Source organism: Macrobrachium nipponense, chromosome 6 (assembly GCF_015104395.2).
Source record: "Macrobrachium nipponense isolate FS-2020 chromosome 6, ASM1510439v2, whole genome shotgun sequence".
Classification (NCBI taxonomy): domain Eukaryota; kingdom Metazoa; phylum Arthropoda; class Malacostraca; order Decapoda; family Palaemonidae; genus Macrobrachium; species Macrobrachium nipponense.
The window spans coordinates 67,936,640-67,953,380 of NC_061108.1; the positions used below are offsets into that span (position 1 = coordinate 67,936,640).

Here is a 16,741-nt window from a genome sequence, read left to right on the forward strand (position 1 = left end):
TTGCCTTGTATCATTGTTAGTTTTTCTCTTGAAGCAACAAGAAGCTTTGCTTTTAAAGTTCTAACAAGGTATATAACCACCAGAGGGCTGCAAATCCAGAAGATAATCCAATGCTTCTGTGACTGATACAGTTAATACTATTCAGTAATCAGTGATTAATCTTTCCATAATTCATTCTGAAAGGTAGGCCTAATCTACTGTACTGAGTAGAGGTAAAAACCTACAAAGTATTTAGGAATAAAAATAATTGGAAAAGAGTTACTGGTGACCAGAGAAAATGGTGAAGAAATCTCATAGTACAGTACAGTTGGGCGGCCCCCCGTTATTCGTGTTTTTCCTCTAGATTCGTGGACTCACCATTCATTCGCAGGATTTCTCTTGGGAACAAAATTTCCCCGCATCGATTATTTGCGGAAAATTTGGTGGCATATTCGCTGTAATTTTTCTATGAGAAATTCCATCCCAAATTCCTGTTTTTTTTTTTATCAATTTCATCATAAAATGCACCTTTTTTGTGATAAAAGCTATTAAAACAAAAAACCAAGTATGAAAAGTTTTTAGTGGTTTGGTTTTTCTTGAGTTTTTAACCTAACAAAAATAGGCTGTTTTTTTAGGCAATTTTTTATAGGGGTTTCCAAACATATTCGCAAGGCTTCGAACTATATTCAATGAGGGGTTCTGGTAGCGCATCCCCCGCGAATACGGGGGACCACTGTAACTGTTGGTAATGCTGGTTTAAGGATGAATGCCAGTGATTGTTGCCACGGCAGCGCATGCATACTGGAATGTCATTGTTTTTAATGGATCCTGATTGTTTATTTTTATGGATCTGAATGATCTGTAACTGGTTTACATTGATAATCAAGGATAGTAAGCACTGTTTTAGTATTATGTGTTTGTAGATCATTGTTTTATATGATTTTCAGAGGAAATTTTTGTTTTTTAAAGGGGGGGGGGAATGACTGCATAATATAACGAGCTTTGTAAGTACACGAAATGATCAAAGGAATAATGTTGTTGAGCTGTAAATTTGTTTCATATACAAAACCAACCTTCAATCTTAACATTTAGGCATAATCTTGCTAGTGCCAGCTGGAACACCCGGTAATTTAAAAATTGAAAAAAAAAAGCTTGTGTAATCAATGGCCACCTATTGGCAATTGGCTTGGGATTTCATCCCGGGTAAGTGTGGGAGTATCCCACCATGTCTTGGGCAATGTTGTCATTACTTTGCATAACTACTAAATCTTAAGGAATTTTAAGGGCATTGTAAAATTCTTTGTGTTATACACCCATCGCCCTTGTTTGATATTTTCCAGAACATAATGTTATTTGGTGTTTGCCATGTATCATTGGTGGATTTTATAAATACTACTGCTGTGATAATTTCAGTTAGCAGTTTTTATTCCTTTCAATAATATTCCAGTAACTTTATTATTTAATGTAAAAAAATAAAAAACTAAACCATTATCCAAGCTAAGTCCCTTTGTGACGGCTTGTGAAAAATCACAATTTGGTTACCCAGTGTGCATGTAGTTTTGTGTGAAATAGAGTAGAGTGAGAAATGAAAATGGTGGAGATTTCATGGGGAGAACTGCCCGAGGAGAATCAAGCACTTGTACTAATTTTTATTTTTAGTAATAAAAATCTGTAAATTTAAAGAAACCTTTCTCATTTTTCTAAAAATTCCAAGTAAAATCACCTCTAATAGAGAAACCCATGAATGCTTTGTGATGAATGGTCCTTCATTGTATCCTTTTTCTCTGAGAGGGTGTGTTGTGTCCAGACAATTTAAAAGGCTAATGGGATGGTTGGCCAGTTATAAGTTATGGGTCCTTTATTTTTAAAAAAAATTGCAAGAGTAAGAATGTTTTATTCTTTTAAATTGAAAAAGGAAAAAAAACAAAAAAAATTTTGGGCCCCCCCAATTGTTAAGCAGTAATTGAGGAAACTTGAATGATTATTTGTTCAAGAAAATATATTTTTTTCCAGTGCTTTATGTCATGGCAACTTAAATTGAACGCTGGTAACTACTGTAATAAGAAATTATTCAATTCAGTGACATTTATTCACACCGTTGGGTTTACTAAATAACTGTTGATTTTGGAACCATATCATTTTGCATATTTGAAAATTTCAGTAAATTTTAAAAGAAAAATAAATCGAACATTTAACCTGCAAAGTCAATAGTAACATACTTTGTTTACTAGTTTTGATGTACGTTTATTTAACTTTTTTTGCAGGTTTTTCAATAAAAGTGTACTTGATTTCCTTGTTACTGTACTATATATTAGCCATGTAACTTTCCTGTTATCCAGTATTTGTGGCCATGAAAATGATGTATAACAAAAATTAGAACAAGTTTTACTTTTAAACTTAGTAATGAAGACTATACGTTACTGTAATGATTCCTTTACTAGAATATCGAACCAAAAATGATAGGAACTGAATAATGGAATGAAATCATGGACAGTGTAACCACTCCAGTAAGTTGGGATGACATCGAAGGCTTAGAAATAGCAAAAACTACAATTCAGGTATGGTGGATGAAAATGGTTTGTTACAAAATGCTGAAAATTCATAAAAAACTGCTGAAAATTTCCGAAATTAATTAGACAAGAATAAAATTAATGGGGTATCACGTAGATTTGTTTTTTTTGTGGGTATATGGAAGTAGTTACGTATTTTTATAAAGTACTTTTCATATATTAATCCTTTATGACTAAAGGGATTTTGAGCGTAAGGAAAAATCTATTTCTTTTGGGTGATTGGCTTGTGTCGCCCTATGAAAACTCTTCCGTTAAGATCAGTTATTTCTAGGTAAAATTAATCGAAAAATTACCAGAGAAAAACAAAATTCAGAAAATGTCCAGTAAAACTTGACCATCGCTCACATCTATAAAAGAATTGGGTCGGTAATGTGAATATAGGCGAAGGTTGGGATCACTACCACGAGTCATATTCACCATTTAGGACTTCCACCATAAAATCCCCACCAGAGAGAGCCTGATACTAAAGGGTGAATGCGGCCGCTACTAACTACCTACTACCGACCCACAAGGACAAGCAGCGCCCCTAGCGGTCATTCCTTAACTTCTAATGAACATCTTGTCCTGCAGGGTGGGTGGAGAAAAGAAAACAGTGGGTGGGTTTCATAGAGGCGACACGAGACCCAATCACCCAGAAATAGATTTTTCCCTACGTCAAAATCCCTTGTTTCTGGGCTCCCATGCTCGTGTGTCGGTCCCTATGAAATAGTACCAGAGAAAGCCAGACAAGATGGAACTAAGGACAGAAATGAAACGCCCATAGTAAAAAAGAGATATATAATATTAACGTGAATCAGGGACATTACAGTTATACAAACAAAGTCCTTAAAGCTAAGCTTATCCTAAAACAATGGTATGATACAAGAAAGGCAATCAATAATAAAGTAACTTAGAAATTAACTTATATTAGACATAGTAACCACAATAATAATTTAATGGCAAAACAATAAAGAATGATTCACTTAATTAGAGGATATTTACAAATATACAAACACATTGTGTTCTACCCTAGCATAAAAACAAAAGGGTAAAACAACCCCCTGAACGAAGTACTTATTTATGTACATCAACGTTGGATGTGCCTAGCAAAAAAATAAGGGACAAGTCCACCCCAATATGATTCTAGCTGCTAAGGGCCTAGAGTATTCCGAGTAGCATGGTACAAGAGGGTGAGGCATGTTGGACGAGGTAGGATAGTAAAGGAGACCCTGGATCTATACTTAACAACCTACTATGCAGTATCAGGAAGGAAACAATGTTTTCCCGCTGCTATCTGCAGAAAATTTTAAAGTGATTCCAGGTACTTTAGGTAAGTGAACGTTTATTTAAGACCTATCGGTGATTTCCATCCAGTATACTTTTTAAGATCCTCAAAGTTCATATGTTGAAAGTAATTAATTGAGGTGGCTACTCCTCTGATGTCATGTGCTTTTGGAAATGAATCAGGATTGGCTTGTTTAATGAAGTAAAGGATCTGTTGTCTGATTCCTTTTACTGATAAAGTGCCACCTTTTTCTCTCATAAAGAGAGAACCTGAGGATCTAGAGGATGTACGAGATAGAAAGGCTCTTAAAGTTGATACTGGGCAGAGAGAAGGATCTTGCGGAAGTGGGATGACTTTCCAAGGAGCCCACCTTGCAAGGGGATCCTCATTTTTAGCTAAAAAGCTACGATCCGGGGAAAGTAGAACTTCTCCTGAGGGGAGGAATTCCACATGACCCGCATCTCTGGATAGAGCCGACAGTTCTGAAATTCTGGCTCCTGAAGCCAGGCTTAATAAAATAACGTCTTTCTAAGAAGCGTTATGAATGTGCAAGACGAGTTTGTCAGTATCTGAGGCTAGTTTGAGGACATCATTTAAGAACCATGAAACTGCAGTAGGCCTTTGAGAAGGTCTAAGTCTAGCACAGGCTTTGGGAATAGACGTAAAGTAAGATTCTGTTAGGTCTATCTGGAAACCCAACTGAAAGATTTTCTTCAAAAGCCGATTTATGAGTAGTAATAGTGCTAGCTGCTAAGCCTTTTTCAAACAGGACCTGAAAAAGGATATAGCTAAGTTAACTGTCATGGTTGTAGTGTTTGATTCTTTCAGGAAGGATGCTAATTTTTTAACAGCTGAGTCATATTGTCTAATAGTTGACTCTCTTTTATCTGATTCTAGGAAGAGGATGTTTTTGTGGATCAATGTTAGCATCTTTGTTAGCCGCAAACTTCATGAGTCCATAAAGTTAGGGTCTGAAGAATTCCTGAGGAAGCGAACACAGTCTTCATTTGTACTGATTGCGACAGCTTTGGGATTGGGAATCCGTTGAGGTCGGAGACCCAATTCCAGAAGCAGAGGATACCAGTTGCTTTTTTGGCCAGTCTGGAGCAATCAGAGCTACTAGTCCCTTGAAAGTCCTCAGCTTGCTCAAGACTTTTCAAAAGAAGATTCACTGGAGGAAAAACATAAATTTTTCCTCCACTGATTCCAATCTAACGACAGGGCGTCCGTGGCATAAGCCAGAGGGTCCAGGTTTGGGGGCCACATAGCAAGGGAGCTTGTGGTTCGCTTGTGAGGCGAAGAGATCCACTTGGAGACCTGGGACTCTCCGGCATATCCACTGGATGAACCGTCGTCCAGGACCATTCGGATTCCAGAGGGACTGACCGGGACAAAGCGTCTGCTATCACATTTCTTACCCCCGCCAGGTGAGTGCGGACAGATGCCATCTGTGTTTGTCTGCTAGCGCAAAGATGGCTATCATGACATGATTCACGTGTTTGGATTTGGACCCTCCTCTGTTGATGCAATGTACTACCACTGCACTGTCCAAAACTAGTCTTAGATGAGACTTCTTCGGGGGAAGGAGTCTCTTCAGGGTAAGAAATACTGCCATTGCTTCCAGGACGTTTATGTGAAGCTGGCGGAACTGAACTGACCAAGTCCCCTGAACTTGCTTGAATTGAGAATATCCCCCCCATCCGGACAGGGAGGCATCCGTGTGAATGGTTAACACTGGAAGGGGATATTGAAGGGTACTAATTTGGCAAGGTTCTTCACTTTTATCCATGGACGGAGCTGATTGCGAAGGATCTGTGGAATTACTGACAACTTGTCTCGAGATTTGGCGTTTGCTCTCGATCGCCAAACTCGATTTATATCTTTCAGCCTTGCTTTCAGGAGGATGTCTGTCACTGAGGCAAACTGAAGAGAACCTAGGATTCTTTCCTGTTTCTCCTTGATGTTTGTTTGCATTTGAGAAAAATGTTTCACAGACTTGGCTATTTCTTTTTCTTTTGACCTCCGGAATTGGACAGATGTGGGAAGACAAATCCCATTGGATTCCTAGCCACTGAAAACGAGACTCCGGAGTGAGTCTGGGATTTCGTTTTGTTTATCTGGAACCCCAGATGTTCCAGAAAAATTGAACTACCTTCTTTGTGGCTTTGAGACATTCCTCGACCGTTGTGTGCCCAGATCAACCAATCGTCGAGGTATGCTGCTACCATTATCCCTTGAGTTCTCAACTGTTGAACTACCACTTCTGCTACTTTCGTGAATACCCTGGGGGCTACAATTCAGACCGAAGGGCATCACTTTTGAATGAGAAAAGTCTGATTTCCTAGTTTGAAGCCTAGGAATGGACGGAAGTGTCTGGCTATAGGGATATGATAGTATGCGTCTGTAGATGATGGAGGTTGTGACGGCCCCACGGGGAAGTAAGGTCCGTACCTGCGAGATGGTGAGCATTTTGAACTTGTCGCAACGAATGAAAGAGTTTAGCTTTGACAAGTCTAAGATTACCCTTCTTTTTGTTGAGCCTTTCTTTGGCACGCTGAATAAGCGACCTTGAAATTTTAGATGCTTGACTCTCGCAATAGCTGCTTTCTGAAGGAGTTTCCTCCGCATAATCTGTCAATTCCTTTGATGGTTTCCTGATAGAATGATTTGATTGGAGGAGGATCTTTGATCCAACTCCAACCCAATCCTTTGGACACGATGCTCTGTGCCCATTTGCTGAACCCCCACCTGTGACGGAAGAGGAACGCCTCCCTCCTACCTGGGGAGCCTCACTGTTGTTGGGCGGGTTGACCTCCGCGCCCTCCTCTGAAGTGTTTTACCTCTTGCAGCTCTTCCTGTGCCACGCTGGCGAAAGTGGCCCCTCGCCCTGCTACCCCTAGAGAACCTATTAAGGCTGGGTAGGCCTGGCTTTCGTACATAGAATTTGAAGGCGGCGAGACTGCGTAGGAGTTGGAAGGTTGACTCTGAGGAGACAACAGGAGGATGGGTTGCGTCTGCTTTGAAGTAGACGGCTGTCCCTGTTGTGTAACTGGGACGGCCTGAACAAATTGCTGTTGCTGCTGTTGCTTCTGGTAAGGCTGGAACCTTCTTCCTGTCTTCTTTAGCTTCTTACCAGCAGCAGGGCGGTCTCTTGTTTCCTCTTGGAAGAGATGCCCCATCTGGCTCTAAGGCTCTGGTTAGCCTAGCAGCCTCGTGGTGCACCTCATTCACAGAGGCCTCTGGAAGAGGTCCGCACCCCACATGCTGGAAGCTAGGAGTCTATTAGGCTCATGCCTGATAAGTTGCCTCCTGCAAGACATGCTTTCGGCAGTTCCTTCAAGCTAGGAAGAAGTCAAAAGCATCAGCTTGGACTGTCTGAAGCTGTGATTTAGCCAGAATCTTGAATAAAGGTTCTGTGCCGTAAGACAGGGCAGCCATTTCCGTAATGATTAGGGAGTTAAGGGACCTCCCAAATCTTGTTCGAGCATCAAACTCTGCCTGAATAGGGTATCAGGCAGTCTTGGAAGCTTCTCGCCAAAGTGATCCATTGCGCAGTCTGCTTAAGCTTACCTATTGAGAAACGTGGCAGGCAAGTTCTCCCCACAATTCTCCAAAGGCTGGGAAGAGCGGAGAAGTAGATTCCCGCTTCCCTCAGCTGTGGCATGGGCTCGTCTTTGAGGACTGCCTGAAGATTGCTTCCACTATTTTGGTAGCGAACGGAAGAGAAGCCTCCTCCTCCGTTAGCGAAAATAGTGATGGACTCTTCAATGCTTGGAGTTTGGTGTTGGTACAGCCCCAATCCCTCCAGGCAGTGAACCCATTCCCGCTGTGCGTGATCCCTACTATACAGCACAGTCTCTCGGGAGATCTTGTCCTCTCTAGTGAGAGCAGCAATGGTCAGCCTAGCATACCCAATGAAAGGCTGAGTTCAGTCCGGGAGGATAGAACTCGAAGTCCTCAATTCTTCGAGTTCCACACTCCGGATAGAGATCATGCCGTCCTTGAAGGGGGCATAAGCGGCCACTCTCCATGGGTTATCCATGGAGAAGGCTGGTAGGGTGGGATTCGTAGGAGGTAACTGCAAAACACCAGTACCTGCTACAGGGGAGCTATTGGGCTGAGGAGCCTGGTTAAGACCAGCAAAACGGTCCTCGTGCTCTCTAACTCTGTTAGAGAGATCTTGAATGGATTGGCCAGACTGGTTGATGGTGTTTGACAGCTGCGCAAACATCTGTTCAAACTTAGATCCCAGAGAGCCACCATCTCTCCCACTTGTTGCATCACAACTGCCCGAAAAAGGTGGTGGGATCAAAGGAGCTCAGTCCCGCCACCCCAACAGGAGTTACCGGAGTAGATCCGGTAGATGCCGGAGAAGGCGTTGGCTCGGCCGGAGCGCGAGCCTTCTCCTTAGAAGCCTTGCTTCTAGAGCTCTTAGAGTAGGAAGAGCTCGGCTTTGCCTTCGCGTCAGCGTAGGAAGTCGTAGACTTCCTAGCTGAAGAAGACGACGACTTCTTAGAAGTCGTCTTATGCAGAGTCTTCTGTTCTGTCTGTCCCCTTCACCTTCGGGGTACAAGAAGGCGGGAGAGCGGGCAGGGATCTCAGATCCCGTAAAGCCTTGGAATGAAGCAGAAGAAGGACAGGGAAAGAAGATCCAGGAGCACCCAAGGAAAGACCTTGGGCGCCCGTCACACCTACCTCAACCAAAAAAAACAAAATCCTCTGCCCCTACCGCCTAGTAGGCTCAATATTCAGGTCAGGTTGGCCACATCTGGGACCGGCTCCTGCGTGGAGACGGACCCGAAACGCCTGCTGCACCTCCTGCTGAATCGAAGCTATGAGAGGGGCTGCGAGATGGGGTCCACGTAGCCGGTCGACTTGCCACCGAAGATCTGAACGGCCAGCTTCTTGTCAAGAATATACGGCTGGCCCTTGGCGGCGTTTCTTCCCGAAGCCGCCCACCCAAGCCTTCAGAGTTGCCAGGGCGACTTCCTTCACGGCGGCAGCCTGAAAGAGAAGGCGATATGAAGCTTCTAACGGCGGAGATAGGGTTGAACGAAGCTTAAAACTAAGTGTTAGTAGTGATAAGACCAAGAAAGTCTAAGAGTAGACTTACCCCACCCAACAGCTGACTAACGAGGTCGTAGGAGATGGCTTGCAAGCCTGGGCCGGGTGCCAAACGATCAGGTCCATTGTGGGTGGTGGCACACGGGGCGTGGGTCCTACACTCCTCATGGGCGCAGGGGTCGTAGAGCGTTGCGTTGCAACCTGGGACCTGACAGTTGGTAGCCTGTAAGTGGAGAGATACATGAGTACCAGGTGCACACTTACAGCCTAACAAATGCTCCGCTGCATGCCGGAAGCCTGTAAGTTAGATTAAACCAGAAGACCCGCCGTAATACGTGTGGTAACTAGGCGGTTGAGTTGGTCTAAGGCTACAACCGGTAGACAGGAAAAAGATTCCCAACCAGGAGTGGTGAGAAGCCATGAAACCAAACCGACGCGGAGATAGTACATAAATTGAAATTAAAACTAAAATTCACCGTAATATATATCCGTATATAACGAATAAAATTAAAATTTTCCTCTCTAAGAGTGCCCGGGTAAGGAGCGAGCTCTCCTCCGGTAGCGGAAAACAGATATATACAACAACGACCACTATATCCACCCCGCCCACTGGCGGAGCCGACGGACCTAAACCAAAAAGGGGCCCCCAGTTTTCAGCGGAGGCTCCGTTCTTCGGGGTAGGGTGGACTGAGGCAATAGGTGGGGGGTCCCGGCTACGGCGGATAGAGAGAGAGAGAGAGAGAGAGAGAGAGAGAGAGAGAGAGAGAGAGAGAGGGACGGAAAAAGTTCCCAACCAGTGGTGAAGCCTGAAACCACGACGGAGATAGTACATAAATTAAATTAAAACTTACCCGTAATATTAAGGGTATATCTGTATAACGAAGTATAAAATTTTCCGTCTCTAAAGAGTGCCCCGGTAAGGAGCGAGCTCTCCTCCGGTAGCGGAAAAACAGGATATAGTAGGCAAGCAACAGACCACTAGGTTAATGTCCACTCCCGCCCATGGCGGAGCCAGACGACTATAACCAAAGGGGCCCCCGGTTTCAGCGGAGGCTCCGTTCGTACGTAGGGAAGGGTGGGACTGAGGCAATAGGTGGGGGTCCTGGCGTAACACGGCGGGAGAGAGAGAGAGGGGTGGCCTCCTCCTCCTCCGCGCTCTCTCTCTCTCTCTCTCTCTCTCTCTCTCTCTCTCCATCTCCTCCTCTCCTCTCCTCTCTCACTCACGTCACTACACTACCCGCTCGGTAACCCGGTACCCCCCGAGACAAGTGGTCGCCCTATACCCCAGCTGGGATGGAGCTCCAGGCCTCCTCAGAGGGAGAGGGAGGTAGGCTACTGTGGTTGTCATGGCACCAGGAGATTCCACCAGACCCCTCCCTATACCTGGTATGGGAGGGAAGGGGGAAGGGTAAGGTGCTAAGGGACACGTGATCGCAGGTGGCCATGAAGCCGCGATAGCAACACACCATAGAGGGGCCACGTGAACCAGACTGTACCAACACATGGCACAGGCACCTAGGCTAGCCTAACACCCTAAATAACACTGATAATACATCGTAAAGGAGGAAAAGATTCTTTTAGTAAAAGAAAAAGAAGCCCAGGAGGAGGCAAGCTGTTCCGAAGAACAGTTGACTACTCGGAGCCAGCGGTAGCCGATGAAGAGCAAGAGCTGGGATGCTGGGCCAGAAACACGGTATAGCCCTAAATACCAAACTAAGAGAAAATGGTAAAGGGCTGTGTCCTAGCTATAAAAACGATGTAATAAACGATGAACGTAAATATAATAAGCCCATAAGTATAAGATGTCCCAGTATGGGAGACCGGGAAATCTTAACACGAGGCGGCACACGGCCGCCACGAGTCAACCGGGAGACCGTATATGACCTATAAGAAGGAAAATACTGGTCCCTGGAAGACTAAAAAACTGGAAATTACTACTTATGAGGCACTTAACTTAGCCGATGCAATAGCAGCACGTTCCATCGTAATGACGAGATTAAATCAAAGAAACCAACACGAGAGGAAAAAAGCACTCTAGCGCTGTGAAGCTAATGATTAAGGATGACCGCTAGGGGCGCTGCTGTCCGTGGCGTCGGTAGTAGTAGTAGTAGCGGCCGCATCACCCTTTAGTATCAGCTCTCTCTGGTGGGGATTTTATGTTGGAAGGTCTAAATGGTGAATGACTCGTGTAGTGATCCCACTCGCCTATATTCACATACCGACACTTCTTTTATAGAGTGAGCGAGTCAGTTTTACTGACATTTTCTTAATTTTGTTTTTCTCTGGTAATTTTAGATTAATTTTACCTAGAAATAATGATCTTAAGGATATTTCATAGGCCGACACGAGCTGAGCCCAGAAATACATCTTTTTATCCTCATTAAGAGATAATGGTAGCTAATTACTCCAACATAAATAAAAACCTGGAGGTCTTTACATAGAATTTAGCTTTCAGACAAGGTTGTTAACTACCGATGGTAGGGGGAAAGCCCTGCCCACTCATTGGTATGCACTCCAAGTTGCTTTCAGCTGCTGTTTCTTGTGAAGACCATCTTTCTGTGCTTCTCTGTGAAAATAGAATTGGGCTCCTTTTGTATTTAATTTTTTTTAACAATCTGTTTGGGTAATGTTTTTTAGGATGTTGTCATTTTCCCTGTTAATATGCAATAATTTTGTAATTGTATAGTAATCATTTTTCAATCCAACAGGAAATCATTGTCTGGCCAATGTTACGACCTGATATTTTACTGGATTACGAGGACCCTCCAAAAGGCATATTGCTGTTTGGTGGCCCCCCCTCCAGGAACTGGAAAAACAATGATTGGTATGAATATCTAATCATTTTTTTTTTATTGTTTTATTTTCATCCTGGTGCAATGTTGGCAGTATCATAGTGTATGCATGTACGATAGTTTTTAAAAAATTTTTACACCTCTTTTGTGATGGCAAGTTCTGTCGGATTTTAGCTTCTAAGTGATCTGCATTGTTAATGGATACAGTATTATTAATATATATGTATTAAGGACACCAGTGTCTTAGATAGTGTTATTCTTTCATTCAAAAGTTTGCATTGTACATATTACAGACTTAGCAAAATAATTAAAAGACTTTTTTTCCCAGATGTTTAGTCCCCTTCTGGGTGTTAAGACCTCTACATCTCTCTCACTTTGCTTGATGTAAATCTTCAGTCATAGATTGCAGGTGCTCTTACATTTGGTCTTCTTTTACTTGATCTCTTATTTTATATTGTCAGTTATAATTTTCTTCCTCTTCCTACCCATGTCCTACCTCAGATTTTGTCATGACTGGGCCATGCTTCAACCAAGTGTAACTGTGCAATAAATGTTTATTCCATATTTGTAATTTTCATGTTTGTGGGTTATTAGTTTCTGTGTCAGTCAGTTCTTCATGATAATCTGACTCATGTATTTTTTCATTCTGAGATGACTTTATATTCACAATAGTTTCCTAGAATCATGTGTTTCATACTTAGAACAATGATAGTTAATCATGGGAGAAAGTAAATTCAGGTAAGTCTCTCTAAATGATTTGTAGATTGCCAGTCAGTATGCAGTATTCCTAAGGTATGTTGGTTGGTTCCTTGAGGTAACCCACTGGCTGTTATTTTAGCTAATATGTTTTTTAGAGCAAATGGTCTCCACTAGCCATGTTAAGGTAAAAGCTTCTCCATTTTGAAGATGACTCACATAGATTTTTATCAATACCCTCAGCTAAGTTTCCACTGGACTCGTTTTCATTGGTACAGTACAGTAAATGGTTTTCATTTGGTGATGCTGGTGGGGTGTTTAAATGATCAAAAAACTTTTAACCTATGATTTTGCATTGTGATATTTCGGGAAGTCCAGGTGCAATGCATTGTAACGTAGATGAAAATTTGAATTATCTACTCATTTTATGTTACAAAGAATGACTGCACAGCATTTGAGTTAATTTTATATTAGAGTACTTCTCAATTTTCCCATAATTCGTTTCTCTTACATGCTAAAATTGGCCAGTGTTTCCTTATTATTTTTGTAAAGAGAAAATACATTAGGAGTGTATTTACAGCTCTTTTTCTCTAGACGAGAGAAGATAGTGAAACACAGGGGAATAAAAAAACCCATAATGTTAAACAGCAGGTTTTCAGCTGATCATTTCTGGAGTTGTACTTCAGAAATTCCTTTCAGTTCTCCTCTTGTTGTTGATGTTTCAATTAGCCGAATGACCATTCTCAAGACAGTTGGGACAATTCTGGAGATATAGGGTGTGGATGGCAGTATAGATCGGGCCCAGTGTTGCAGGCAGGAGCAGCGACAATGCGTGCCCACTAAATGTACAGTGTTCCCCCTGTATTCGCGTTCTCCGGATTCACGGACTCACTGATTCACGGATTTCTCTCTAGACCATATCTACCCACAACTTGCTGGGGATTCACCTATTCGCGGGGTTTTCCGGCAAAATCACCACCAATTAGTGTATTTTGATGTTATTTTCATGACTAAATTAATTTTTATGGTACAAAAATGATTTACTAATGTTCAAATATTAATACTGATTAATACTGTTATTAGTCAGTTTAATAAGATTAAATGATATCACATAGTGAAAATAATCTCTCTGTCTCGGTCTCTCTTCTCTCTCCTCTCATCTCCTCTCCTCTCTCGTCTCTCTCTCTCTCTCTCTCTCTCTCTCTCTCCTACAAGATGTATGGTTTTTTTTTTTGTATGATATTAATTGATTTCATATTTTCAAATATTAACCTCTGCATACCATGCTAGCTTTTTTTCTCTGGTATATTTAGAAACTATTTTATACTAGAAAAGTGGATAGCAGGATCTTTTCACCGGGCGACACAGGTCTCTCCCCAGAAATAGATTTTTCCTTCATCAAAATCCCTTATTAATGTATACAGCAATAACATCAATTCACTAAAGAAAATACTAAAGTGAATTAGTGAGATTTTAGTTAATAAATTTGAAGAATTATGTAAGAATGAAGGAAATCCCAGTCTTCTTTCTCAAACTCCAGGTACTAAAACTGTCAAACATATCAAGTAATGGGACGGAGGGGGAGCAGCTGTTGGGTTGTTGCCACAGTGTTCATGAAATTTCTCTCTCTCTCTCTCTCTCTCTCTCATTTACTGAGACTCGGGAATTTTTATAGTGCATGTACTATTTGTTTTTAATACTTTAAAATAATAATAATAAAGGGATTTTGATGAAGGAAAAATCTATTTCTGGGCGAGAGACCTGTGCCGCCCAGTGAAATGCTCCTTTAGCATCATTTCTTAGGTATATATAACTGCTATACATTACCAGAGAAAAAAGTTGCATTGGAATGCTAGGGATAAACCCAGCTCGCTCACCTATATAAGGTGTCGGTATAGTAACTGGGGCGTGAAAACCACTGTCAGAGGTCTGTGCCATTTGATCTCTCCTCTTCAAATTCCCCCAATTACTACGAGGTGCCGTTCTACATCCCACTACTGTTGCTACTACTACTACTTCCACCACGCGATCACACTCACTCCTCATAGCACTCAAGCTTGGACAATTCTGGGTGGGGAAAGCAGTGGATGGGTTCACTGGGCGGCACAGGTCTCTCGCCCAGAAATAGATTTTTCCTTTGTCAAAATCCCTTTTCTGGGCTCCACCTGTGCCGCTCCGTGAAATAGTACAAGAGAAATGGTCCCAAAGCTTGGAAACCAACACCTGAGAAGGAAATAAAATAAAATCTGAAGATAATTAAATTAATTTAATATAAATATTATATGTGTGAATATAACAATATTCAAAAATAAATTTCTTAACTTTTCCTTAATATGTAGGACAGAAAATAAACATCATTATATAAAATATAATGGGTTCCAAAATTCTTGAAAATGACAGAAATTAAACAAGATGTAACAAAATGCTATAAAGCTAATATCTATATACAATCTAATATCACATAGGGTGCAATCCAGGTGAAATACAAAACTACAGTAGGGATAATAAGTAAGGCAGGTAGGAGAAAGTGAAAAAGTAAATACAAGACCTTATAATTATGGTTCATAATTTTCAGGAGGAACCACGTTCCCTGCTGCCACTGTTGCAAATTTTAGGGCTTCCAAGGGTTTTAAATAGTGGCGTTTAAAAACTGCTGGGGATTTCCAACCTGTATATTTTTTAAGTTCATCAAAATTCATATGGTGAAAGTAATTAATGGATGTAGCTACTGCCTTCTTATATCATGAACATGTGGAAATGATTCTGCGGGTTAGCTTGTTTAATAAAATACAGAATCTGTTGCCTGATTCCTTTCAGGGAAATGGTTCCTCCATTCTCTCTAATAAATAAGGGCCCCGAGGATTTATTGGAGGTTCTATTTAAGTATGCTTTCATAGTGCTCACTGGACACAAAGATGGATCCTGTGGAAGCGGAACAATCTTCCAGGGAGACCATCTGTTCTGAGGATCCTCATTTTTTGCTAAAAATCTTTTGTCTGGGGAAATTAATATTTCTCCCGACGGAAGGAATTCAATATGCCCCGGATCTCTAGACAAGGCTGAAAGCTCTGATATTCTGGCTCCCGATGCTAGACTCATTAAAAACAAAGTTTTTCTAAATAGTGATATATAATTACATGATTCATTAAGAGTGTCAGAAGCTAACTTAAGTACGTCATTCAAAAACCAAGAAACTGTATTAGGACAAGTTGATGGTTTCAATCTGGCACAAGCTCTCGGGATAGACGAGAAATTGAATCTGTAAGGTTTAATATTAATCCAATTTGGGAAAATCTTCAAAGCTGATTTAATTGTTGTGATTGTATTGGCCGCTAGGCCTGATTCAAATAAAGTCCTGAAAAAGGTTACTGCTGATTCATAGTCATCGTCTTAACCCTTTGAGTTCCCTTCTTAAAAAACTTTGCAAGTTTCTTTACAGCTGAATCATACTGACGAAGAGTGGATTCTCTTTTATCTTGATTTCCCAAAAACACAGGGTATTTTGAGGATCAAAATCTGCGTCCTTTTGTGCTGCAAATTTCATAAAGTCCACAAAGTTAGGGCACTCTGAATTTTTTGAGGAAGCTAACCATCACTGGTGAGTTTGTAACTACTTGTGTTAGTTTTTGGATTGGGGATCTTGCTGAGGAATGGAGACCCAATTCCAGTATGAGGTGGGGAAACCAATTTGCTCTTTGGGGCCAATTGGGGCGACCAGAGCCACTCGACCTTTGAAAGTTCTGAGTTTGTCTATACTTTTCATTAACATGTTTATTGGCGGAAATAGTAAATTCTCTCCCAAGAGTTTCCAGTTCAGTGACATTGCTCTGTGGTATAAGCCCGAGGGTCCAGTTAGGGGCTACATAACATTTCAGTTTGTGATTGGACTCTGTTGCAAATAGGTCTATCTGGAGACCCGGAACCTGCTGTGAGATCCATTTGAACGACTTTAAGTCCAGTGACCACTCTGATTCCAATGGAGTTGTCCTCGAAAGTGCGTCTGCCACTACATTTTGTACTCCCGCCAGATGAAACCGCTGACAGGTGCCAATGGTTCATTATTGCCATGGAAAATATTGCTATCATTACATGGTTTATGTGACTCGATTTGGAACCTCCTCTGTTTTATACAATGGACTTATAACCCTCGCTGTCCCAGCCACTAGTTTTGATATGTTGCTTCCTTTTTTTGGAGCAAGTTTTCTTTAGGGTCAAGAATACTGCCATGGCCTCTAAGACAATTGATATGAAGTTGGGCGAAAATGGTTATCGAAAACCATAGTCCCTGACTTTCTTGTGCTGGGAGTACCCTCCCCAGCCGGTTAGAGAGGCGTCTGTATGTATGACCAGTGCTGGTGGTGGAACAAACCTTAAAT

General features: G+C 41.8%; 2 protein-coding genes across 2 annotated transcripts in view; one reads left to right on the plus strand and one right to left on the minus strand.

Annotated features, from left to right (window-relative positions):
* LOC135216549 (fidgetin-like protein 1) overlaps positions 1-16,741 on the minus strand; it is a gene marked incomplete at its 5' end in the record, with an annotated part of 288,347 nt that overhangs the window by 83,606 nt on the left and 188,000 nt on the right. The window lies entirely within an intron of this gene.
* The window catches only part of LOC135216212 (fidgetin-like protein 1), a 72,609-nt gene that overhangs the window by 11,560 nt on the left and 44,308 nt on the right, over positions 1-16,741 (plus strand). The window contains exon 2 of the mRNA XM_064251347.1: positions 11,586-11,701. Within this exon, the coding sequence (XP_064107417.1) occupies positions 11,586-11,701 (116 nt within the window). The remainder of the gene's footprint in view (positions 1-11,585; positions 11,702-16,741) is intronic.